The following is a 27,237-nucleotide window of genomic DNA, read 5'->3' on the forward strand; positions in this document are numbered from 1 at the left end:
TGAACGCATGACAACTATCAGGCTTGAAAGGCAGCGCAGATGTTGGTTTTGTAAATAGTTTGTGAACAGGAAAGGCTTTTTGTGGGGGAGAGGCATGCGTGAAGGCTGAAGAACTGCTGAAGTACTCTCTTTCTCTGTCCTGGCAGGTGGTTGAGTTTCTGTCCTATGCTGTAGAATGCTTGATCGCTTGAGGGCTACTGAAAGTAGTCTTTCTCTCTTTATATTTCTCTCTCACTCGTTATCTATCTCTCCAGCTCTCATTCTCTAACTGTGGGTAGATACTTTTTTTAAAGGTTTTTGCCTTTGTCTGAACTTTTTTTTCTCTCACTCTTGGTCAGGTGGTGAGTGCTCTGGAGTCCAACCCCACAGCGAAGCGTACTCAGCTGCACCACAAGTTTGAGCAGGTCATTGCTCTGGTGGAGGACAACATCTATGAGTGCAGCAGTGAGGCCTGAGTCTCCCTCAACCCAGCCTCCACCCCAGACCATTCCCCCAGGCTGCCTCCGCCCTAGCTGGGGTACAGGATCTAGAAATCCCTCTGTCTATCTTCCCTCCAAATATCCCTTCTGTCTATAGAGTTTATAGAGCCCAAAGACAAGAAGGAACTCTTTGCTTTAAGAAATATTTTTTTTTAAGACTGGAAGAGATGGCAGCTTGAGATTTACTGTACCACTTCAACCCAAGACTGCCTCAGAAACCTGATTGGGAGCACTGTACCATGGAATAAGAAATGTCCTAAGAAACGTACCTTGGACTAAGCATATGTTGAGATACTGAGGAATTGAAACCCACGTCCTTTATATCAAGTGCAGAATCTCTTGATTATGTCTTTGTGTGGGTGAGGGTTGACTCTTCTACTCACACTTGGATATCAACCCAATCTGGCTTCTTGCCTGTTCACACTCACTCTGGTTTCACACTGCTTTGACCTGAAGCATAGTGGAGTTAGAGATGGAGGCACTGGGAGATGGGCCTTATTCTGGATGATGTCACAGCCTCTAGGACCTGGAGCCCCGGTGGCCATTTTACGCACTGACCCCCCTTCTGTTGGAGGATGAGCCAATGATGCACTGTACTGTATTGTAAATGTCCATAGCAATATTTATAGATCTGTTCTAATGTTTTCTGAGTGGCCTGTTCAACAATATGTGAATGAGAAACTCTTCCCATCTTCTTACAACCTGCACTGTTCTCAGGTTTGATTGGTGGAAATGGCAAAGAACTCCAACGTTGCTTTGAACTACAAGTCCCAATGTGCTTTGCAGGTTGGTGATGGGTTCCAGAGGAGTAGAGTAGTATTGAGAGGATTTATTTGCTGATGTTTAATGTGCAACAGACCTGTTTGCAAAGAGACTGGACTATGTTGGATCAGAGTGTAGTTCAATGGGAAGAATTACATGTGATGTGTTTATGTGAAGGCAGGTTGATCTGTTTTGTGACTGAGAATGAAGGTAGATTATGACTAAGAGGGACATTTAGAGTAAAACTATGACCTTCAGTTAATCAGAGGGACAACTGTCTGACTTGACCGTACTTGTGATGCCAAAATGACAATTGTCAGAGTTTGTGAAAATAAATGCTACTACAGAGCTATAATACGGTAAAAATGTTGACATTTTTGTTTCGTACCAGTATTAAAATGTCTGTTTTCATCAATACCTATGTAAACCACAGGTCAGTGATGGAGTGTTTTGTTAGTGCTTTGTTGACCGGTTGTGCATGCCACCCAACAACCCAACGGGCATCTGGACTGTTTCAGAAACGCTAGTCCTGTAAATGCTCCCCTTTGAGTGAGACATGTATGAAAAAGAAAGTTCAGATTTTCATTGCAGGATATTTAACAACTTTATTTCCACGACACATGTACCATCCTTACCTTTACAGTATAAACACTGGTCTCCAGAGCTTTTCTTTCTCTCACACACGCACGCACGCACGCACACGCACACACACACACACACACACACACAAGTTTCTTTGCGGGTCCATCTGTTGACACTCAGAACCTGGCCTGAGCCTAGGGTTAAGAGCTAACCAGCTCGGCCTCATCATGATGGTGCCCTGGTTGGCAAAGATGTACCAAGCCACGGTGGCATAGGGCACCCAGCATATCAGAAATGTGATGCCCATGGCAATCACCGTACGGGTCACTTCCTTCTCTGCCCTCTGAGTTGCCTGAACGAATGGACATACACACACACATGTGTTTTGACATGAGTCCGAACTGGAGATGTAGTAGTCCTGTGTGTTTACTGGTCTTTAGTGACCGTGTTTGTCATTGTCCCATGCGGATGCTACAGAGCAGAAGGCCGTAGCAGAAGCCGATGATGACCAGAGGGATGTAGAAGTGAACACTGCGTACCCTCTGAGATGGACCTATACACACACACACACATGCACCTGCACACCTCATTTAAAAAATATTATATGTATTATAAAGAAGTATTGCCCCTGAGATCTACCAGCCATCAGCCTATTCCCATTTCTTAAGGTTGACGTTTAAGGTAAGACAAGTAGGACATGCTTTTTGGAGGGTATTTAGAGGGTGATCTACCTGGACCTGCAACACAATGGAGGCACAGCACAGGGGAGAGCCATGATTCAGGTGAAGGCCACACCCACAATGGCGGGCCACTCATTGAAGCGGTAGTTGGTCATTGGTTGACAAACAACGATATAACGCTCAATGGCCAATAACACCAGAGACCAAAGGGCGATTTCCTCTGAGACACACAGCAAGTCAGAAACACATACTCAGTATATATGCTCATGTGCAGAAAATATTTCTGCACAACTATTCTGAATATATTGGACACAGGCAGAAGACTTAAAACAGAACAGATGCTACTGTATAGCTAAAGTACATAGGGTACAGTAAGTGACATACAGTGATATTGGCAAATCTACTTTTTCATGCATTTATATGATCTCAACCAGCAGCTTGCACCTGCAGCTCCTGGAACAATTGATGTGATAACAGCTGTACTTCAACACAAAGCTTCAGATATTCTGTAAGGTCTATACATCTGCTCTTATTAAAGACATCCTCCTGTCACCTCAGTCACAGAAAACATGTGTAAATGAGGTGTAAAAATGCACATGTCATAAGGTCCTGGGCTTTATTTAAGTCTGCACTGTCTTTTTTAGAAGAAAGGTATGCTGGGGGTGCGGGTGCTGTTCAAATGATTCTAAATACATGGGTGGTCTTGATATTCGGGGAACAAAAATCTTCGACACCGGACTTTAAAGTCATTGAGCTCAAGGTACATTGAGGTTGCACCTGGCGAAAGCCAGCCAGGCACCGCTTTAGGGAAAAGTTACTCAACCACAGATCTAGGATCAGATTCCCCTAGCCTAATCCCAACCATTATGGAAACAAAAATATCTTACCCTGTGGCTCGTGGCAACTACTACCTACACCTCACCCAGAGGTCCACCATGTCTTACCTCCCAACTACTACCTACACCTCACCCAGAGGTCCACCATGTCTTACCTCCCTACTACTACCTACACCTCACCCAGAGGTCCACCATGTCTTACCTCCCAACTACTACCTACTCCTCACCCAGAGGTCCACCATGTCTTACCTCCCAACTACACCTCACCCAGAGGTTCACCATGTCTTACCTCCCAACTAATACCTACACCTCACCCAGAGGTCCACCATGTCTTACCTCCCAACTACTACCTACACCTCACCCAGAGGTCCACCATGTCTTACCTCCCAACTACTACCTACACCTCACCCAGAGGTTCACCATGTCTTACCTCCCAACTACTACCTACACCTCACCCAGAGGTCCACCATGTCTTACCTCCCAACTACTACCTACACCTCACCCAGAGGTCCACCATGTCTTACCTCCCAACTACTACCTACACCTCACCCAGAGGTCCACCATGTCTTACCTCCCAACTACTACCTACACCTCACCCAGAGGTCCACCATGTCTTACCTCCCAACTACTACCTACACCTCACCCAGAGGTCCACCATGTCTTAACTCCCAACTACTACCTACACCTCACCCAAAGGTCCACCATGTCTTAACTCCCAACTACTACCTACACCTCACCGAGATCGACCATGTCTTAACTCCCAACTACTACCTACACCTCACCCAGAGGTCCACCATGTCTTACCTCCCAACTACTACCTACACCTCACCCAGAGGTCCACCATGTCTTACCTCCCAACTACTACCTACACCTCACCCAGAGGTCCACCATGTCTTACCTCCCAACTACACCTCACCCAGAGGTTTACCATGTCTTACCTCCCAACTACTACCTACACCTCACCCAGAGGTCCACCATGTCTTACCTCCCAACTACTACCTACACCTCACCGAGGTCCACCATGTCTTACCTGCCAACTACTACATACACCTCACCCAGAGGTCCACCATGTCTTACCTCCCAACTACTACCTACACCTCACCCAGAGGTCCACCATGTCTTACCTCCCAACTACTACCTACACCTCACCCAGAGGTCCACCATGTCTTACCTCCCAACTACTACCTACACCTCACCCAGAGGTCCACCATGTCTTAACTCCCAACTACTACCTACACCTCACCCAGAGGTCCACCATGTCTTAACTCCCAACTACTACCTACACCTCACCGAGGTCCACCATGTCTTAACTCCCAACTACTACCTACACTTCACCCAGAGGTCCACCATGTCTTACCTCCCAACTACTACCTACACCTCACCCAGAGGTCCACCATGTCTTACCTCCCAACTACACCTCACCCAGAGGTTCACCATGTCTTACCTCCCAACTACTACCTACACCTCACCCAGAGGTCCACCATGTCTTACCTCCCAACTACTACCTACACCTCACCCAGAGGTCCACCATGTCTTACCTCCCAACTACTACCTACACCTCTCCCAGAGGGTCCACCATGTCTTACCTCCCAACTACTACCTACACCTCACCCAGAGGTCCACCATGTCTTACCTCCCAACTACTACCTACACCTCACCCAGAGGTCCACCATGTCTTAACTCCCAACTACTACCTACACCTCACCCAAAGGTCCACCATGTCTTAACTCCCAACTACTACCTACACCTCCCGAGGTCCACCATGTCTTAACTCCCAACTACTACCTACACTTCACCCAGAGGTCCACCATGTCTTACCTCCCAACTACTACCTACACCTCACCCAGGTCCACCATGTCTTACCTCCCAACTACTACCTACTCCTCACCCAGAGGTCCACCATGTCTTACCTCCCAACTACTACCTACACCTCACCCAGAGGTTCACCATGTCTTACCTCCCACCATGTCTAATACCTACACCTCACCCAGAGGTCCACCATGTCTTACCTCCCAACTACTACCTACACCTCACCCAGAGGTCCACCATGTCTTACCTCCCAACTACTACCTACACCTCACCCAGAGGTCCACCATGTCTTAACTCCCAACTACTACCTACACCTCACCCAAAGGTCCACCATGTCTTAACTCCCAACTACTACCTACACCTCACCGAGGTCCACCATGTCTTAACTCCCAACTACTACCTACACCTCACCCAGAGGTCCACCATGTCTTACCTCCCAACTACTACCTACACCTCACCCAGAGGTCCACCATGTCTTACCTCCCAACTACTACCTACACCTCACCCAGAGGTCCACCATGTCTTAACTCCCAACTACTACCTACACCTCACCGAGGTCCACCATGTCTTAACTCCCAACTACTACCTACACTTCACCCAGAGGTCCACCATGTCTTACCTCCCAACTACTACCTACACCTCACCGAGGTCCACCATGTCTTAACTCCCAACTACTACACCTCACCCAGAGGTTCACCATGTCTTACCTCCCAACTAATACCTACACCTCACCCAGAGGTCCACCATGTCTTACCTCCCAACTTACCTACACCTCACCCAGAGGTCCACCATGTCTTACCTCCCAACTACTACCTACACCTCACCCAGAGGTTCACCATGTCTTACCTCCCAGAGGTCCTACTACATACACCTCACCCAGAGGTCCACCATGTCTTACCTCCCAACTACTACCTACACCTCACCCAGAGGTCCACCATGTCTTACCTCCCAACTACTACCTACACCTCACCCAGAGGTCCACCATGTCTTAACTCCCAACTACTACCTACACCTCACCGAGGTCCACCATGTCTTAACTCCCAACTACTACCTACACTTCACCCAGAGGTCCACCATGTCTTACCTCCCAACTACTACCTACACCTCACCGAGGTCCACCATGTCTTAACTCCCAACTACTACCTACTCCTCACCCAGAGGTCCACCATGTCTTACCTCCCAACTACACCTCACCCAGAGGTTCACCATGTCTTACCTCCCAACTAATACCTACACCTCACCCAGAGGTCCACCATGTCTTACCTCCCAACTACTACCTACACCTCACCCAGAGGTCCACCATGTCTTACCTCCCAACTACTACCTACACCTCACCCAGAGGTCCACCATGTCTTAACTCCCAACTACTACCTACACCTCACCCAGAGGTCCACCATGTCTTAACTCCCAACTACTACCTACACCTCACCCAGAGGTCCACCATGTCTTAACTCCCAACTACTACCTACACCTCACCCAGAGGTCCACCATGTCTTACCTCCCAACTACTACCTACACCTCACCCAGAGGTCCACCATGTCTTAACTCCCAACTACTACCTACTCCTCACCCAGAGGTCCACCATGTCTTACCTCCCAACTACACCTCACCCAGAGGTTCACCATGTCTTACCTCCCAACTAATACCTACACCTCACCCAGAGGTCCACCATGTCTTACCTCCCAACTACTACCTACACCTCACCCAGAGGTCCACCATGTCTTACCTCCCAACTACTACCTACACCTCACCCAGAGGTCCACCATGTCTTAACTCCCAACTACTACCTACACCTCACCCAAAGGTCCACCATGTCTTAACTCCCAACTACTACCTACACCTCACCGAGATCGACCATGTCTTAACTCCCAACTACTACCTACACTTCACCCAGAGGTCCACCATGTCTTACCTCCCAACTACTACCTACACCTCACCAGAGGTCCACCATGTCTTAACTCCCAACTACACCTCACCCAGAGGTTCACCATGTCTTACCTCCCAACTAATACCTACACCTCACCCAGAGGTCCACCATGTCTTACCTCCCAACTACTACCTACACCTCACCCAGAGGTCCACCATGTCTTACCTCCCAACTACTACCTACACCTCACCCAGAGGTTCACCATGTCTTACCTCCCAACTACTACCTACACCTCACCCAGAGGTCCACCATGTCTTACCTCCCAACTACTACCTACACCTCACCCAGAGGTCCACCATGTCTTAACTCCCAACTACTACCTACACCTCACCGAGGTCCACCATGTCTTAACTCCCAACTACTACCTACACTTCACCCAGAGGTCCACCATGTCTTACCTCCCAACTACTACCTACACCTCACCGAGGTCCACCATGTCTTAACTCCCAACTACTACCTACACCTCACCCAGAGGTTCACCATGTCTTACCTCCCAACTAATACCTACACCTCACCCAGAGGTCCACCATGTCTTACCTCCCAACTACTACCTACACCTCACCCAGAGGTCCACCATGTCTTACCTCCCAACTACTACCTACACCTCACCCAGAGGTCCACCATGTCTTACCTCCCAACTACTACCTACACCTCACCCAGAGGTCCACCATGTCTTACCTCCCAACTACTACCTACACCTCACCCAGAGGTCCACCATGTCTTACCTCCCAACTACTACCTACACCTCACCCAGAGGTCCACCATGTCTTAACTCCCAACTACTACCTACACCTCACCCAAAGGTCCACCATGTCTTAACTCCCAACTACTACCTACACCTCACCGAGATCGACCATGTCTTAACTCCCAACTACTACCTACACTTCACCCAGAGGTCCACCATGTCTTACCTCCCAACTACTACCTACACCTCACCGAGGTCCACCATGTCTTAACTCCCAACTACTACCTACTCCTCACCCAGAGGTCCACCATGTCTTACCTCCCAACTACTACCTACACCTCACCCAGAGGTCCACCATGTCTTACCTCCCAACTACACCTCACCCAGAGGTTTACCATGTCTTACCTCCCAACTACTACCTACACCTCACCCAGAGGTCCACCATGTCTTACCTCCCAACTACTACCTACACCTCACCCAGAGGTCCACCATGTCTTACCTCCCAACTACTACCTACACCTCACCCAGAGGTCCACCATGTCTTACCTCCCAACTACTACCTACACCTCACCCAGAGGTCCACCATGTCTTACCTCCCAACTACTACCTACACCTCACCCAGAGGTCCACCATGTCTTACCTCCCAACTACTACCTACACCTCACCCAGAGGTCCACCATGTCTTAACTCCCAACTACTACCTACTCCTCACCCAGAGGTCCACCATGTCTTACCTCCCAACTACTACCTACACCTCACCCAGAGGTCCACCATGTCTTACCTCCCAACTACACCTCACCCAGAGGTTTACCATGTCTTACCTCCCAACTACTACCTACACCTCACCCAGAGGTCCACCATGTCTTACCTCCCAACTACTACCTACACCTCACCCAGAGGTCCACCATGTCTTACCTCCCAACTACTACCTACACCTCACCCAGAGGTCCACCATGTCTTACCTCCCAACTACTACCTACACCTCACCCAGAGGTCCACCATGTCTTACCTCCCAACTACTACCTACACCTCACCCAGAGGTCCACCATGTCTTAACTCCCAACTACTACCTACACTTCACCCAGAGGTCCACCATGTCTTACCTCCCAACTACTACCTACACCTCACCGAGGTCCACCATGTCTTAACTCCCAACTACTACCTACTCCTCACCCAGAGGTCCACCATGTCTTACCTCCCAACTACACCTCACCCAGAGGTCCACCATGTCTTACCTCCCAACTACTACCTACACCTCACCCAGAGGTCCACCATGTCTTACCTCCCAACTACACCTCACCCAGAGGTTCACCATGTCTTACCTCCCAACTAATACCTACACCTCACCCAGAGGTCCACCATGTCTTACCTCCCAACTACTACCTACACCTCACCCAGAGGTCCACCATGTCTTACCTCCCAACTACTACCTACACCTCACCCAGAGGTTCACCATGTCTTACCTCCCAACTACTACCTACACCTCACCCAGAGGTCCACCATGTCTTACCTCCCAACTACTACCTACACCTCACCCAGAGGTCCACCATGTCTTAACTCCCAACTACTACCTACACCTCACCCAAAGGTCCACCATGTCTTAACTCCCAACTACTACCTACACCTCACCGAGATCGACCATGTCTTAACTCCCAACTACTACCTACACTTCACCCAGAGGTCCACCATGTCTTACCTCCCAACTACTACCTACACCTCACCGAGGTCCACCATGTCTTAACTCCCAACTACTACCTACTCCTCACCCAGAGGTCCACCATGTCTTACCTCCCAACTACACCTCACCCAGAGGTTCACCATGTCTTACCTCCCAACTAATACCTACACCTCACCCAGAGGTCCACCATGTCTTACCTCCCAACTACTACCTACACCTCACCCAGAGGTCCACCATGTCTTACCTCCCAACTACTACCTACACCTCACCCAGAGGTCCACCATGTCTTACCTCCCAACTACTACCTACACCTCACCCAGAGGTTCACCATGTCTTACCTCCCAACTACTACCTACACCTCACCGAGATCGACCATGTCTTAACTCCCAACTACTACCTACACTTCACCCAGAGGTCCACCATGTCTTACCTCCCAACTACTACCTACACCTCACCGAGGTCCACCATGTCTTAACTCCCAACTACTACCTACTCCTCACCCAGAGGTCCACCATGTCTTACCTCCCAACTAATACCTACACCTCACCCAGAGGTCCACCATGTCTTACCTCCCAACTACTACCTACACGTCACCCAGAGGTCCACCATGTCTTACCTCCCAACTACTACCTACACCTCACCCAGAGGTTCACCATGTCTTACCTCCCAACTACTACCAGAGGTCCACCACACCTCACCCAGAGGTCCACCATGTCTTACCTCCCAACTACTACCTACACCTCACCGAGGTCCACCATGTCTTACCTCCCAACTACTACCTACACTTCACCCAGAGGTCCACCATGTCTTACCTCCCAACTACTACCTACACTTCACCCAGAGGTCCACCATGTCTTACCTCCCAACTACTACCTACACCTCACCGAGGTCCACCATGTCTTAACTCCCAACTACTACCTACTCCTCATCCAGAGGTCCACCATGTCTTACCTCCCAACTACACCTCACCCAGAGGTTCACCATGTCTTACCTCCCAACTAATACCTACACCTCACCCAGAGGTCCACCATGTCTTACCTCCCAACTACTACCTACACCTCACCCAGAGGTCCACCATGTCTTACCTCCCAACTACTACCTACACCTCACCCAGAGGTTCACCATGTCTTACCTCCCAACTACTACCTACACCTCACCCAGAGGTCCACCATGTCTTACCTCCCAACTACTACCTACACCTCACCCAGAGGTCCACCATGTCTTACCTCCCAACTACTACCTACACCTCACCCAGAGGTCCACCATGTCTTAACTCCCAACTACTACCTACACCTCACCCAAAGGTCCACCATGTCTTAACTCCCAACTACTACCTACACCTCACCAGAGGTCCACCATGTCTTAACTCCCAACTACTACCTACACTTCACCCAGAGGTCCACCATGTCTTACCTCCCAACTACTACCTACACCTCACCCAGAGGTCCACCATGTCTTACCTCCCAACTACTACCTACACACCTCACCGAGGTCCACCATGTCTTACCTCCCAACTACTACCTACACCTCACCCAGAGGTCCACCATGTCTTACCTCCCAACTACTACCTACACCTCACCCAGAGGTCCACCATGTCTTAACTCCCAACTACTACCTACTCCTCACCCAGAGGTCCACCATGTCTTACCTCCCAACTACTACCTACACCTCACCCAGAGGTCCACCATGTCTTACCTCCCAACTACACCTCACCCAGAGGTTTACCATGTCTTACCTCCCAACTACTACCTACACCTCACCCAGAGGTCCACCATGTCTTACCTCCCAACTACTACCTACACCTCACCCAGAGGTCCACCATGTCTTACCTCCCAACTACTACCTACACCTCACCCAGAGGTCCACCATGTCTTACCTCCCAACTACTACCTACACCTCACCCAGAGGTCCACCATGTCTTAACTCCCAACTACTACCTACACCTCACCCAAAGGTCCACCATGTCTTAACTCCCAACTACTACCTACACTTCACCCAGAGGTCCACCATGTCTTACCTCCCAACTACTACCTACACCTCACCGAGGTCCACCATGTCTTAACTCCCAACTACTACCTACTCCTCACCCAGAGGTCCACCATGTCTTACCTCCCAACTACTACCTACACCTCACCCAGAGGTCCACCATGTCTTACCTCCCAACTACACCTCACCCAGAGGTTTACCATGTCTTACCTCCCAACTACTACCTACACCTCACCCAGAGGTCCACCATGTCTTACCTCCCAACTACTACCTACACCTCACCCAGAGGTACCCAGAGTACTTCCAGGGTGCAGCTAGGTAATACTGAAGGTATTCAAACGGGCTCTGCGGGCTCTGATCCAGGCAATGAGAAGTGGTGTGAGCTGCCCCCCGAGGCGGGCGCAGGTCCTTTTAAGAGCCCCTCTTAGGATTAGGGACATGCATGGACCTCAGCATGGACAGATTTAGGTCACACACACTAATCCACGAGAAAAACATGTAGCGTGAGTATAGTGTGCGTATATTTAAAGGCAGTGTTATACTCTGACGATATCATCCTCACGAGAGCACGTCGTCAAAGACCAATGCAACTCAGACTTCTTCTGAAAAAGCACATATGCCAAAAGTAATGCACTAGAGAATAGTGTCAGAGATTTGCATTATCCTAGACGCCTAAAGGCTACTGTACCCGTCTGCTTATACAGCCTGACGTGTCAACTTTGTCAAGAGAATAATTTAGCAGGCTTTATAGAAGAGGGAGTGTAAATGTAATTTCCAGAGTGTTCCAACTCATTTGCAGCAGTGGTAACCTAATCCTTAATCACTGAATAATATGGACCTCACTTAGGAAAGGAGCAGAAAACGATTTCTGTTGCACACATATCCTCTCCCTCTCTCACACACACGCAAACACTCATCGGAAAGGTTTTGTCAGGCATATTCATTTTGGTAGCAGGGCGCGTAAGCTCACACACAGTAATCCTGTGGTAAGGTGTGGGACAGTAAGACACCTGGTGTTAGAGCTGTGAAGCTGTCAGACTGCCGGTGGATCGCTGAAAAGAATATCAACACACACCGATGCAAACACACTCAAACACATTATGTAGCCTACGGCAGGTGATCCAATGTCTCGTTATTTTTTATATATATATTTTTTTTTTAAATTGTATTTATTATTTTATGTTTGTTTATATAACTATAATTATAATTTATTTTTGTTACGTTCGTCTGTTACTGTCACTTTGTCCTATCATTGTCTAATATCTTTTCACTTTTGTTTTGAATGTTCTTAATTGGAAAATGCAAAAATAAAATATAAAAAAATAAAATAAAAAAAACACATTCTAACCCTGAATCACACACTCATGCACAAAACAAGTGCAGAATTTGAAACCTTTCATTTAAAAAAAACATTTGACTTTAATAATATAAAAATACAATACATTCAACTCTTTAAGAATGCTAGAGAGTCAAAGTACACATCATATAACAGCAGCAATAAATACCAGTGAATTGAAATACGTTTTTTTAACACGTTTTTCAAGACAGAAGAGTTCATTGGTAAATCTGTGTGACCTCATCCTGTTCATTCTATAGGGTTGTTCATCTGAAGATTCACTTTTGCTGCGGACTATAATGATCTTCATAATCACATCCCTGAAATAACGTCCATGAGGTTTTCTGCCATTATATGGGCGGAACATTACTCAGAAGAGCAAGAGTGAAACTGAAGATGTGATAATTGTGAGATGGATGAATTGATTCTAGACCAGTTTGGGAAGGTCAGTTGGGTTCATCGATGGGCCGACGGCAGTAGGGACAGCAGTTGTGCTGAAGCACAAGCAGCTCATAGTCTTCACTGTGGAACATCTAGAGGAAGCACACCAGAGAAGACAGGAAGGATAGGTCAGAGAACACAGAGCAGATCAGGGATATCTCTAAGGAAGGTAGCAGAGGACAGTAACACAACATCTAGCACTGCCAATAGCAACATTTTATCCAAATCTAACTCCTAGTAAAGGAAACACTGCAGAAAGTTAAAATAAGTGAAAGATTAAGGGTAGAAGAGAGATTCTGTCAGAGGGCCATGGAGAGCCAAGGTGTGTGTGAGGGTAGTATGTCATGTTTTAAAGATTAGAATCATTTTTCGCCTCTTAAGTACAGCACCTGGGGGTGAGTGAGTGCGTGATTGGGGTGAGTGAGTGTGTGATTGGGGTGAGTGAGTGCGTGATAGGGGTGAGTGAGTGCATGATAGGGGTGAGTGAGTGCGTGATAGGGGTGATTGAGTGAGTGAGGGCGTGACAGGGGTGAGTGTGTGTGTGATAGCGACGAGTGTGTGTGTGTGTGAGTGTGATAGGTGTGAGGGGGGCATGAAGCGCAATGCTGTGTGTGTGTGTGTGTGTGTGTGTGTGTGTGTGTGTGTGTGTGTGTGTGTGTGTGTGTGTGTGTGTGTGTGTGTGTGTGTGTGTGTGTGTGTGTGTGTGTGTATTCCATCTATTCAGTACCTGGAAGCAGGAGGGGCACATGGTGATGCTGACATCAGGCAGTAAGGAACGGTAGTACTCCCACTGCAGGGGTTTGGGCCAGCGCTTAATCAGGACATCCCTCCTGCTCATAGACCTCAGCACGGAGCGACTCACCACCACCGGGACAAAGTCAGAGCCCCCCTGCTGTTAAGGAGATACACACAGGTTCACATATTAGAATACACACAGGTTCACATATTAGAAAACACACAGGTTCACCTATTAGAATACACACAGGTTCACCTATTAGAATACACACAGGTTCACCTATTAGAATACACACAGGTTCACCTATTAGAATAGACACAGGTTCACCTATTAGAATAGACACAGGTTCACCTATTAGAATAGACACAGGTTCACATATTAGAATAGACACAGGTTCACATATTAGAATACACACAGGTTCACCTATTAGAATACACACAGGTTCACCTATTAGAATACACACAGGTTCACCTATTAGAATAGACACAGGTTCACCTATTAGAATAGACACAGGTTCACATATTAGAATAGACACAGGTTCACATATTAGAATAGACACAGGTTCACATATTAGAATACACACAGGTTCACATATTAGAATACACACAGGTTCACATATTAGAATACACACAGGTTCACACATTAGAATACACACAGGTTCACATATTAGAATACACACAGGTTCACACATTAGAATACACACAGGTTCACATATTAGAATACACACAGGTTCACATATTAGAATACACACATACTGACCCTTTTCATTTCTACTCTCCCTTTAGTTTCACCTCCCTCCTTCTCTCCCTCTATCCTCCCGATCCTCACCTCAAAGCTGAGTTTGGCCATGAAGGGGTCCTCCTCTGTGTCTTCTGTGCCATCATTCAGCTTCAGAGACTGGGACTCTGATACAGTTAAAGAAGCTGCTCCTCTCACATCCTCCCTTTCATACATACCCCATCACTTCTGCTCATCGTTCTCTGCTCTCACACACACTCACAACGTACGGTGCATTAGGAAAGTATTCAGACCCCTTGACTTTTCCACATTTTGTTACGTCACAACCTTAATCTAAAATGTATTCAATAGTTGTTTCTTTCCCTTCATCAATCTACACACACACACACACACACACACACACACACACACACACACACACACACACACACACACACACACACACACACACACACACACACACACACACACACACACACACACACACACACACTACCCTACCCTACCCTACCCTACCCTACCCTACATTGACAAAGCAAAAATGATTTAATATTTTTTTTTTGTGCAAATGCATTAAAAACTGTAAATAGCACATTTACATACGTTTTCAGACCGTTTACTCAGTACTTTGTTGAAGCACCTTTGGAAGTGATTACAGCCTCCTGTCTTCTTGGGTAGAACGCTACAAGCTTGACACACCTGTATTTGAGGAGTTTCTCCCATTCTTCTCTGCAGATACTCTCAAGCTCTGTCAGGTTGGATGGGGAGCGTCGCTGCACAGCTATTTTCAGGTCTCTTCAGAAATGTTTGATCAGGTTCAAGTCCGGGCTCTGGCTGGGCCACTCAAGGACATTCAGAGACTTGTCCCAAAGCCACTCCTGCGTTGTCTTGGCTGTGTGCTTAGGGTCGTTGTCCTGTTGGAATATGAACCTTTACCCCAGTCGGAGGTCCTGAGCGCTCTGGAGCAGGTTTTCATCAAGGATCTCTAAGTACTTCACTCCGTTCATCTTTCCCTCAATCCTGACTAGTCTCCCAGTCCCTGCCACTGAAAAACATCCCCACAGCATGATAATGTCACCACCATGCTTCACCGTAGGGATGGTGCTAGGTTTCCTGCAGACGTGACACTTGGCATTCAGGCCAAAGAGTTCAATCTTGGTTTCATCAGACCAGAGAATCTTGTTTCTCATGGTCCGAGAGTCTTTAGGTTCCTTTTGGCCATCTCCAAAAAGGCTGTTATGTGCCTTTTACTGAGGAGTGACTTCTGCCTGGCCACTCTACCATAAAAGCCTGATTGGTGGGGTGCTGCAGAAATGTTTTGGTACCCTTCCCCAGATCTGTGCCTCGACACAATCCTGTCTCGGAGCTCTACGGACAATTCCTTTGACCTCATGGCCTGGTTTTTGCTCCGACATGCATTGTCAACTGTGGGGCCTAATAAAGACAGGTGTGTGCCTTTCCAAATCATGTCCTATCAATTGAATTGAATAAATTGAATCCAAGTTGCTAAAACATCTCAAGGATGATCAATGGAAACAGGATGCACCTGAGCTTAATTTCGAGTCGCATAGCAATGGGTCTGAATACTTACGTAAATCAAATTTTCAAAATTGCAAAAAATTCTGTTTTCGCTTTGTGTGTATATTGATGAAAAAATATATATTTAATCAATTTTAGGCTGTAATTTTAGGCATTTTAAGGCTGTAACGTAACAAAATGTGGAAAAAGGGAAGGGGTTTGAATACTTTCCGAATGCATTGTATACCAGACTCATGCAGTCACTTTATGCAACCAACATCGGGAAAAACAAAGATACTCTAATTCATATGTCAAAGAGAGCAAGTTACTTTGAAAAACGATATATCCAAACTACTTTGTGATAAATTATTATATCTAAACAGATCCCTCTGCAGTCAGATGTTAACATAATGTGTCATTTAGCCTATTAAACACAAAAACTAGATTTCAAGTGAGAATTAGGCCGGTCTGATGCCAAAACAGAAAGGAAATGGCTGCCTACTTCACCAAATTTTATTTTCGCAAAAAAAGTAGTGAGTAGCTCCATTAGTTAGCGACACCACTACATGGCTATAGTATGTAATTAACTACTGAAAACACTGCCGAGATTTGAATTAAGAACAACTACCACCAAGCTACTGCAACATGTAGAATTACTAGTTACTAGTTGAATAACATATAGTTCACTACTCCCCAACACTGTGTGTCGGCTAATGTAGGTTACTCCCAGGCGGCAGAGATGTCTCTGAGGAGTTAGTGTCATTCTGACAAGAGAGAAGAGCCCCTCTAACTCTACTACATCTAAGATTACTTCAGTTTGACAGCTTAAGGTGTTGGGCAGAATCAGAATCAAGGTTCTGGGCAGAATCAGAATCAAGGTGCTGGGCAGAATCAGAATCAAGGTTCTGGTAAGGACACATACTGTATGTAATATGTGTCTGTATGGAAACATGTATGAGCACACAACCTTAACATACAGACTATTCACATTAGGTAAAACTGGTCATGAGAAATGTGTAGATGTTAGTGGTATACACTGCATCAGGTAAAGGATACCCCCACTGCTCATCTCCTGCCAGCGAGCAGCCTTCCTGTCAATGCAAGGGACTTCCAGGTCAATGAGAGACACAGCCTCCTCATCACCGATACCCTTGTCCAGATAGAACTGCACCAGAGGAAGGACCTCTACAGTACAGAGATACAATATTAAGAACACACCTCGGAACCAAACATCCACTTACAAACAAAGAGACTGGTGTCAACCTACCGTATGAAGATGCTGAATAGATGAAGGGCTGTTTGCAGTTGATACACACACTGCCCTGGCTGTTCAGCAGGGGGTTGTTGGTGGAGCAGCGGTAACACATGGGGATCAGGTCCTGGGTTACACACATACACACAGATACACGCTCCACTAGAACTTTAAAAAAGTAAATATACACACATATACACAGACACGCATGTATGCATGCAAACTCACACCTCATTGTCGTGGTATGGTTTGGAGCGGACGGTAAGGCTGCCCAGATCCATTGACTCCTGGAAGCGAGAGGGAACGTGGAGTTCCTGGAGCTTCTCATAGGCATGTCTGGCTAGTTTAAACGCTCCCAGGGTTCTGCTCTGCTTGGCCAACGCATAAAGAGTGTTACTGAGACCCATTGTCAAGGACAACAAGGTGCTACAAGTAGACATTGCCCTTAGCAACAGATCTGGGGTCAGTTTATTCTCTTCAAATTGTACCCTAACTAAACTACATGATCAAAGTTATGTGGACACCTGCTCGTCGAACAGCTCATTTCAAAAGGATGGTAATTAATATGGAGTTGGTCCCCTCTTTGCTGCTATAACAGCCTCTACTCTTTTGGGAAGGCTTTCCACTAGACGTTGGAACATTGCTGCGGGGACTTACTTCCATTCATCCACAAGAGCATTAGTGACGTTGGGAAATTATGTTGGGTGATTAGGGCTGGCTCGCAGTCAGCGTTCCAATTCATCCCAAAGGTGTTTGATGGAGTTGAGGTCAGGGTTCTGTGCAGGTCAGTCAAGTTCTTCCACACTGATCTTGACAAACCTTTTCTGTATGGACCTTGCTTTGTGCATTGTCATGCTGAAACAGAACAGGGCCCCAAACTATTTCAACAAAGTTGGAAGCTCAGAATCATCTAGAATGTCATTCTATGCTGTCGCGTTAACGATTCCCTTCACTGGACCTAAAAGGCCTATCCCAAACCATAAAAAACAGCCCCAGACCAATATTCCTCCTCCACCAAACTTTACAGTTGGCACTGTGCCTTCTGGCATCATGGGAAAATATAAAGAAATCAGCCAAATTATAGACCTCCACAAGTCTGGTTCATCCTTGAGAGCTATTTCCAAACACCTGAAGGTACCACGTTCATCTGTACAAACAATAGTACGCAACTATAAACACCATGGGCCCACTCAGCCGTCATACCGCTCAGGAAGGAGACGCGTTCTGTCTCCGAGAGATGAACGTACTTTGGTGCGAAAAGTGCAAATCAATCCCAGAACAACAGCAAAGGACCTTGTGAAGATGCTGTAGGAAACAGGTACAAAAGTATCAAAATCCACAGTAAAACGAGTCCTATATCGACATAACCTGAAAGGCCGCTCAGCAAGGAAGAAGCCACTGTTCCAAAACCGCCATAAAAAAGCCAGACTACGGTTTGCAACTGCACATGGGGACAAAGTTCGTACTTTTTGGTGAAATGTCCTCTGGTCTGATGAAACAAAAATAGAACTGTTATGAATCGTTATGTTTGGAAGAAAAAGGGGGATGCTTGCAAGCTGAAGAACACCATCCCAACCGTGAAGCACGGTTTGCTGCAGGAGGGACTGGTGCACTTCACAAAATAGTTGGCATCATGAGGAAAAAGTATGTGGATATATTGAAGCAACATCTCAAGACATCAGTCGGGAAGATAAAGCTTGGTCGCAAATGGGTCTTCCAAATGGACAATGACCCCAAGCATACTTCCAAAGTTGTGGCAAAATGGCTTAAGGACAACAAAGTCAAGGTATTGGAGTGGCCATCACAAAGCCCTGACCTCATTCCTATAGAAAATGTGTGGGTAGAACTGAAAAAGCGTGTGTGAACAAGGAGGCCTACAAACCTGACTCAGTTACACCAGCCCTGTCAGGAGGAATGGGCCAAAATGTACCCAAGGAAGCTTGTGGAAGGCTACCCGAAATGTTTTACCCAAGTTAAACAATTTAAAGGCAATGCTACCAAATACTAATTGAGTGTATGTAAACGTTTGATCCACTGGGAATGTGATGAAATAAATAAAAGCTGAAATAAATCATTCTCTCTACTATTATTCTGACATTTCACATTCTTAAAATAAAGTGGTGATCCTAACTGACCTAAGACAGGGAATTTGTACTAGGATTAAATGTCAGGAATTGTGAAAAACTGAGTTTAAATGTATTTGGCTAAGGTGTATGTAAACTTCCAACTTCAACTGTACAGTGTATTAGGGTAGGACAGGCCAAAATTAACTTATTGCCTAATGGAAACGTCTTCCGACTCCAGAACAAGAACTCAAGATCGGGGACTGGGCACACAATTGGCACTACACATACTCATCAGACCTGTGTATGTATGTTAAACATAGCCACTGCCAGCAACCACAAGTCCCATTCTCTCTGTTTGGCTCTGTGATGGGTACACTGATCCTCTCTAAAATAACTACCTTGGCTTTTCCTTTAAAAGTGCTGTGATTAGAGGAATGTATACTTGTGTGTAAGTGTTTGTGTAATCATCCCTGCATGTGTGTGTTTGAGCACAGGAAATTGCTGCCTGTTTGTATTTGTAAGAATTGAGATTGTTGTGCACTGAGGAGCCCTTGGAGAAAGGCAACACCAGGTCAATGACTTGCAGCTGCAGAAGCCCTGTAACTGGGATTCCTCCACTGGCTCCAACAGCTCTCCTCTCTGCTCCTCCAGTCCCAGTATCAGGATTGTTAAAAACTCATCTACTATTCTGTGATGTATGTGGTGCTTTCCGTGACATTGTGCCACATTATTCCGACCAGAGCCTGCTAAGACCATAAATCCTGGTTCAAACTTTTCCGAGCGGCACCGTGTGGCCAGAGAGGATTCCAGCTGCAGAGCCCTATTTCTTTCTGGAAGCCTGGTATTTCCTTCCCCATGCTCTTACCCCTATCTCTCTATATATATGTATGTGTGTGTGTGTGTGTGTGTGTGTGTGTGTGTGTGTGTGTGTGTGTGTGTGGGGGGTAATCAGTGGGTTTGTTTTGGTAAATGAAAATGTGCCTCTTTCTAGTGTCTTGTCTTCCTGCCCATCTCCCTTCACGTGGTCGTGCTGGTCTGTTTCCTCTACCCTGTTTGTTCCCTGGAACCAACTTTCTCTCACTCTTTTTCCTTAATGTTCTCTCTGTTTCCTCTACCCTGTTTGTTCCCTGGAACCAACTTTCTCTCACTCTTTTTCCTTAATGTTCTCTCTACCTCACCAGGTAATCAGCCTGTGAACTCTATGAACATTTAAGGTGACATTGGACACATGGATTTGAGCATACTGGTTCCGACCTGTAGGATTACTTTTAACATTGGAAGGATACACTTTGGAGATGCCCAGTGGCACGTCCTTGGTGAGGTTGTGTAGGAGGTACCTGGAGATGTTAAAGAGCGTCTCAGGCATATGGGAGCTAAAGGGTTCATCCTGGAGAAAGGAGAAAAGAGAGAGAGGAGGGAAAGGTAGCAAGAAGGGGGAAGAAGGGAGGCAGAGAAAGATGGGAAAGGGAGAGAGGGAAATAGAGGCAGGTAGATGTACCAGGTGGGGGGGAGAGAGAGAGAGGAGAGAGAGAGAGAGAGAGAGAGAGAGAGAGAGAGAGAGAGAGAGAGAGAGAGAGAGAGAGAGAGAGAGAGAGAGAGAGAGAGAGAGAGAGAGAGAGGAGAGAGGGATAGAGAGAGAGAGAGAGAGAGAGAGAGAGGGAGAGGGATAGAGAGGAGAGGGAGAGAGAGAGAGGGAGAGAGAGAGAGAGAGGGATAGAGAGAGAGAGAGAGAGAGAGAGAGAGAGAGAGAGAGAGAGAGAGAGAGAGAGAGAGAGAGAGAGAGAACATAACAACATCAATCAAATACACACAGCTTTGGGCACCTTTGTAAGAGTCTCAGAAGCACAATGATCCTGTGTCTGTCCCTCCCCCTCTTCTTCTCCATCTCTCTTCTCTCTCCTGCCTTAAACACTAGTCTGAAGATGAAGAATAGCCTGAACTGTGCCACAGACTCCCTTCACAGCACAGAACACTGCTCTCACAGGGGCTAGGTTCAGAGGCAGGGAGTGTTCATTAGCGTACAGCGCCAGCTAGCTCCCATAGTGTTTGATGGCTCAGCACAGCCAGGTGCCTGGGAGGGTTAAAGTGAGGTATAGAAGGTTCCTGCTCTGGACTCAATCACAGGGATTCCTCACTTCAGGGGTGTGACTAGTACTGTGTGCGTGTGTGCGTGTGCGTGTGTGCGTGTGTGCGTGTGTGTGTGTGCGTGTGAGAGAACACAGACAAAGGCCAGGGGTACTGCAGCCACAGCAAACCAGCCTAAAGAGACAGAGTGCTTATAACCAGGCATAGCTTGTTTAGAACCAAGCACTGGCCAGGGGGGTGGCGCTGCTGGTGGGAGGGGTTATCCTGATTAATTATCAACCAAAGGATTCCAGAAGCATTTCCTATTTCAACTAAGGGACTGAAGGGATTTTTTTGCGGTCTACCTTTCTCAAACCTGCCTATTCTTAACTTCTTTACTTTTTTGAATTCAACCTTAACGTAATCTTAACTATACTTACTTGGCTCTACACTGTCCCTACCTTCAGCTGTGGTGAGCATCTTACTGTGTAACGCTGTATTGAGTGGTAAACATGGTAAAGCTCCGCCAGGTGCTGGAAACGCTTGAACTTCTTCAGCATCTCCTCCTTCCTCTCCTCGTTTTCTGTGACACAGACATGCACCCCGCACCCCACACACACACACACGCGCACCCACACATCAAAATCAAAATCAACCAGTTACAGTAGGAATTCAGTGGTGATAGTAGTAAGATGTATATTGGTGTCAGTAGACCTACGTACCCCTAGCGATGTCCAGACACTGCATAGAGAGCATCCAGTAATAATATGCTGCGTCATTGAACCTGCTCTCCACCACGGCATTGTGGGTAAGCTGTTCCAACACCTTCACAGCCTCGCTCTGTCGGCCCGCCTTGTGGAAAGCTGCGGTGGGAGGAGAGAAGGGAGGGAAGAGACTTAATTGCAGCGAGGAAGGGGGAACATTGCGAGCCAGAGCGGAGCTTAATACTGCTTCTATTGCATGGACAATAGAGTTTCAGCCTTATAGGAGCTGACCCCTTTCCCATTATACCCCTTTCATTCTAAGGCTGCCAGAGTTGAACAATATCACAGAAACACTTACACACCAGGGACAATTTGTACTTAACGTATTCGAGACAATGTTTTCCTCATTTTTCACTAGTAACCACAAACAGACATCTTCTAAAACAAACCCACTACAAAATTTCAAACAGCATGCCACTTAGAAAGCACAACTCCAATAAACATGTGGTCATTTCCATGCAAAAGGACTCATGAGCACCAATATGCGACGTTCATAGGAGCATGCCACATGTAGGCTTTTTATCAGGAACAGGAGTGGAGAAATATGATTTCTTTCTTTCGTCTTGAGAAAATGCAAATGCGCAATTAGGGACTGTGCTGTGTAGACTAACCCTGCAACTTTTTTCAGCGACATAAAAGCTGACAGCATTTCACTTTCAACCATATAAAATATGCATCGAAGACAAACTCAAAAACATGTTGGATCGTTTTCACAGCTTTTCATTTCCTTAATACCGATCAACAAACTGATGTCATTTGGAAATCTTGCACGGAAAATCTCCCCATATTCCCTAAGTGTCTCTGGCATGCGAGAGAAGCAGAAATGAATGAGAAAAATGCACCGATGTCAACTAGATCGTGGATGCTATATTCATTCTATCGATTTATTCTGGTGAGCATGGCTTTATTTCATATTCTAGAGCATCAAGTAATGACAGACAATTATGAATATTATGTTTATTTATGCATGCAGGGATGGAAACTAATGAGCGGGATTTCAAAGGTGCATGTAAACTGATCCGAAATTAGACCTAAACCGGAATATGAGCTATTATCTGGAATACGGTGCGCACGTAAACCTACCCACGAGTCCCCTCTCTTTCTATTTACTGTGACCAGCATCCTGACCCACTGAGCACCGGCCGACACCGGACATCAATGGATGCTGAAAAGTAGTTGAAATTTGGTCAGTCCACCGTGGACTTGATTTCAACGTCTACAGATGTAGTTTTCCGGTCCAATCCGGACCAACCTTGATTTCAACGTCTACAGATGTAGTTTTCCGGTCCAATCCGGACCAACCTTGATTTCAACGTCTACAGATGTAGTTTTCCGGTCCAATCCGGACCAACCTTGATTTCAACGTCTACAGATGTAGTTTTCCGGTCCAATCCGGACCAACCTTGATTTCAACGTCTACAGATGTAGTTTTCCGGTCCAATCCGGACCAACCTTGATTTCAACGTCTACAGATGTAGTTTTCCGGTCCAATCCGGACCAACCTTGATTTCAACGTCTACAGATGTAGTTTTCCGGTCCAATCCGGACCAACCTTGATTTCAACGTCCAGATATCTGTTGACCGGACCAAATTTGAACCAACTGTTTCACAGTTTTGAACAACACATTACAGTAAGGCACAGTAGGGTTCAGTAAAGAAAAGTACAGTCGAGTTCAGTACAGTACATAGTAGAGCACACTTAAGTACACTATAATGTACTGTACTGAACTATACGCTACTTTACTGAACTATACTCTACTGTTCTGTCTGGTATTGTACTCTATAGTGCTGTACTTTGATGTCCAAACTTGTTAAACATACTGTAGACATGTATGGATGGCTCAGATTTTGTGCGGTCCAACCCAACAAAATGTGGTCTTGTTTGGTGGTGGCGCTGATTAAAATAATAGCCAGTGTGTAGGATAATACCCAAATATGCAAAGGAGGATATTGCATATTTCTACCTTTGTGTACCTATTTAGGATACATCACCATGAAGGTAACGACATTCATATCCATAATTATGCATTTCTGATCAGGGTCAAATTATGACATTTTGTAACCATAATTCTGTTATCAGGTGTAAATCCACTTCAATTACAATAACCAAAATATATTTTTAGGTGTCATATCATAGCTGACACCCCATTCTTTCTGCAGACATCTTTTAATATTAATTCGGAGCAGATCTTTTTTGTGTAAAACGAGGTCACATAAAAAAAACTGAGGCAGATTTTACAGAAATTATGTCACCAAATTTTGCATTATTATAAAATGTTTGGTGTGAATTGTTAAAAGTAGTCTTTGTGAATAGAGTTATATGGTTTGTTCAACTATGAAATCAATGTTTTTTGTTTGGCATACATTTTAAAGGGATACTTCGGGATTTTGGCAGAGGCCCTTTGTCTACTTCCCCAGAGTCAGATGAACTTGTGGATACCATTTTTATGTGCTAGCAGATACCTATAGACTTCCAGTCATTGTGTTAACGCGTATTAGCATTGGCTCGCGAAACCCACCTCTATAACTTCCTTCAAACTGGACACAAGAGACATTACATTTACATTTAAGTCATTTAGCAGACGCTCTTATCCAGAGCGACTTACAAATTGGTGCATTCACCTTATGACATCCAGTGGAACAGCCACTTTACAATAGTGCATCTAAATATTTTAAGGGGGGGGGTGAGAAGGATTACTTTATCCTATCCTAGGTATTCCTTAAAGAGACATAATTTGGTATCCACAAGTTCATCTGATTCTGGGGAAGTAAATACAAGGGCCTCAGTGCCAAAATCCCAAAGTATTCCTTTAATTGAATTGCCCATGTGTCCTATACACACATACATACAGCTAGACACACACACACACATACAGCTAGACACACACACACATACATACAGCTAGACCCCCAGTTACAAAAATGTTACGTTGGTGAGGAGTTACAGTAAGTGACCAGTCAGCCCTGCCAGCTGAGGAACCACCAGGGTACAACGCTACAGGGGCCTAAAGTCAATTACAATCACTGTGGTGGTGGCACAATACAGCATTACTGCCCCACTAAAACACAATACAGTCAGCACGACGCCAGATTACTGCCAGGCTGAAACACAGCCAGGCCTGTTCAACTCTATACTCCACACACAGAGGATATTATGCAGGATGGATTGGATACAGCACTCAGGGTTTTTTATGGATCAAAAAGGAGCTTGGGCGGTGGGCGTGGCAGGGGGCGCGATTGGCTCATCGGTGCTGCTGATTTTGAGAGAAATCTCAAATGTCTACATGGAGATGAGAGAAATTTGGTCAGTTTTAAAGCTAATTTCCTGCAATTCTATGCATTTTGCCATGGCTAATGCTGTGTTCTTTTGCTCAAACATAATAATAAAATATATTGCTAAATTCATTGTATTTGGAATTTCTATTCTCCCTGAATGTCTAGCTCCCCCCAACCCCCCTGAAAAATCCCTGGTACTGTACATTAATAGGCATGCAGGGATCATAATTATACACTGAGTGTACAAAAGATTAGGAACGCCTTCCTAATATTGAGTTGCACCACCTTTTGCCCTCAGGAAATCCCCGTTGGGGCATGGACATTACAAGGTGTCGAAAGCGTTCCACAGGGATGCTGGCCCATGTTGACTCCAATGCTTACCACAGTTGTGTCAAGTTGGCTGGATGTCCTTTGGGTGGTGGACCATTCTTGAAACACACGGGAAACTGTTGAGCAAAAACCCAGCAGCGTTGCAGTTCTTGACGCGCTCAAACTGGTGCGCCTGGCACCTACTACCGTACCCTTTTTTGTATTTTTGTCTTGCCCATTCACCCTCTGGACACAATCCATGTCTCAATTGTCTTCATCTACACTGATTGAAGTGAATGTAACAGGTGACATCAATAAGGGATCGTAGTTTTCACCTGAATTCACCTGGTCAGTCTGTCATGGAAAGAGCAGGTGTTCTTAATATTATGTACACTCAGTGTAAAGCCATGTGGTGATGACAGTTCTTCTGCTCACATGGGTAATCATCATTAAGAGTTGCTTGTTATAGTGCTGATTGGAAATATACATGGCATGAAACACTGTAAGCAGTCAGGACTTGCTCTGTCTCTAACTGAGGATCATGTTTTACAGTGAATAGAGAGAGCAGCACTGCAGAGGGAGGAGTGAAGAACGCTTGGATATAACAACATGGGCCAAGCTTGATATGGATTCCATATGTACCCTATGTTATACGAACTGACAATGCCCTTACAGCCCTCTGTGGCTTTCTGTGATAGATTGATATAGTTCTGATTCCAGAATGATCTGAGATATGTCTGCTCAATGTTAGGTGCACAAAATGGGATTTTTATAGAAACTAGTGATAAGATGTTTCAGCCGACATGTTCTTGGCAAAGTTACCACAAAATGTGGGAACATCAAACATCGAGCTCCTATAACATATTGGGATGAGCATTCTCTCTCTTCTCTTTCTCCATCCTCACCTTTCTGTGCCTCCTCAAAGCGGTCGTTCTCAGCCAGCCACTGAGCGTAGGGCACATAGACGTCATCTTTAAACTGGGCATGTTTCTCCACCAGAGCGAAGGCCTGGGGGAGAGAGGGGAGGAAAGGCTCAATCAGATGCCTTACATATAACCAGATTATATCACTTAGAATATTTATTAGGTTTACTGTATCGTGTGTCTTTGAGGCAATATGCCCAGGATAATTTGCCTAGAAATTGTCAGTGATTATTAACACAGGCTTTAAAACAGACACATCTAGCCAAAACATGAATAGAGCTCATTACTAATGTGATATGTTAAGGTTAGCATATTAGACTGATTTCATGTCATGGTCAATTAGTGTGCAGCTATGGTTGTTTGAGTGACATGCTGTAGTAGAATTGTATG

General features: G+C 46.0%; 3 protein-coding genes and 1 long non-coding RNA gene across 11 annotated transcripts in view; 2 read left to right on the forward strand and 2 right to left on the reverse strand.

The window, feature by feature from the left end:
• LOC118360277 (plexin-D1-like) overlaps positions 1-1,596 on the forward strand; it is a 118,721-nt gene extending 117,125 nt beyond the window's left edge. The window contains exon 36 of the mRNA XM_052481959.1: positions 339-1,596. Within this exon, the coding sequence (XP_052337919.1) occupies positions 339-455 (117 nt within the window). The 3' untranslated portion in view covers positions 456-1,596. The remainder of the gene's footprint in view (positions 1-338) is intronic.
• Positions 1,597-1,732: 136 nt separating this feature from the next.
• On the reverse strand, positions 1,733-11,422 carry LOC127912493 (uncharacterized). Of its 3 annotated transcripts, none has more exons than XR_008082935.1 (4): positions 11,315-11,422; positions 9,650-9,776; positions 6,155-6,378; positions 1,733-4,710 (listed from the first exon to the last, which is right to left on the reverse strand). It is a non-coding gene; the product is annotated as an uncharacterized LOC127912493 (long non-coding RNA). The 3 variants fall into 3 exon arrangements; XR_008082936.1 differs by lacking the exon at positions 6,155-6,378 and adding an exon at positions 7,120-7,579 and having other exon boundaries at positions 4,660-4,756; XR_008082937.1 differs by lacking the exon at positions 6,155-6,378 and adding an exon at positions 7,120-7,287 and having other exon boundaries at positions 4,660-4,756; positions 9,271-9,776.
• Positions 5,328-11,500, forward strand: LOC127912491 (uncharacterized). 4 transcript variants are annotated; one of them, XM_052481963.1, is made up of 4 exons: positions 5,328-5,796; positions 8,432-8,612; positions 9,533-9,897; positions 11,024-11,500. In XM_052481963.1, exons 1-4 carry the CDS (start codon positions 5,620-5,622, stop codon positions 11,498-11,500), a joined length of 1,200 nt encoding a protein of 399 aa, XP_052337923.1. In that variant the 5' UTR covers positions 5,328-5,619. The 4 variants fall into 4 exon arrangements, with proteins under 4 accessions (XP_052337923.1, XP_052337924.1, XP_052337922.1 ...); XM_052481964.1 differs by lacking the exon at positions 5,328-5,796 and adding an exon at positions 6,031-6,261; XM_052481962.1 differs by lacking the exon at positions 5,328-5,796 and adding an exon at positions 7,185-7,502.
• A 1,318-nt stretch (positions 11,501-12,818) lies between these two features.
• ift122 (intraflagellar transport 122 homolog (Chlamydomonas)) overlaps positions 12,819-27,237 on the reverse strand; it is a 32,918-nt gene continuing 18,499 nt past the window's right edge. For 2 of the 3 annotated variants that reach the window (XM_052481966.1, XM_052481968.1), the window contains 10 exons: positions 26,830-26,932; positions 22,298-22,438; positions 22,061-22,158; positions 20,798-20,898; positions 17,676-17,841; positions 17,461-17,572; positions 17,250-17,378; positions 14,766-14,842; positions 13,929-14,093; positions 12,819-13,293 (listed from right to left, as the gene is read on the reverse strand). In XM_052481966.1, the coding sequence (XP_052337926.1) occupies positions 13,207-13,293; positions 13,929-14,093; positions 14,766-14,842; positions 17,250-17,378; positions 17,461-17,572; positions 17,676-17,841; positions 20,798-20,898; positions 22,061-22,158; positions 22,298-22,438; positions 26,830-26,932 (1,179 nt within the window). In that variant the 3' untranslated portion in view covers positions 12,819-13,206. Of the gene's footprint in view, positions 13,294-13,928; positions 14,094-14,765; positions 14,843-15,206; positions 15,635-17,249; positions 17,379-17,460; positions 17,573-17,675; positions 17,842-20,797; positions 20,899-22,060; positions 22,159-22,297; positions 22,439-26,829; positions 26,933-27,237 lie in introns of those variants that run through there. The other variant, XM_052481967.1, reaches the window with a different exon arrangement.

This window comes from Oncorhynchus keta, chromosome 27 (assembly GCF_023373465.1).
Source record: "Oncorhynchus keta strain PuntledgeMale-10-30-2019 chromosome 27, Oket_V2, whole genome shotgun sequence".
In the NCBI taxonomy this organism is placed as follows: Eukaryota; Metazoa; Chordata; class Actinopteri; order Salmoniformes; family Salmonidae; genus Oncorhynchus; species Oncorhynchus keta.

Excerpts from the sequence above, each read along its gene's own strand:
- LOC127912491 (XM_052481962.1), top strand. The coding sequence starts at position 7,185 with ATGTCTTACCTCCCAACTACTACCTACACCTCACCCAGAGGTCCACCA. Across the intron at positions 7,503-8,431 it reads ACTACCTACACCTCACCGAG|GTCCACCATGTCTTAACTCC; the intron begins GTCCACCATGTC and ends CCTCACCCAGAG. Across the intron at positions 8,613-9,532 it reads TACCTACACCTCACCCAGAG|GTCCACCATGTCTTACCTCC; the intron begins GTCCACCATGTC and ends CCTCACCCAGAG.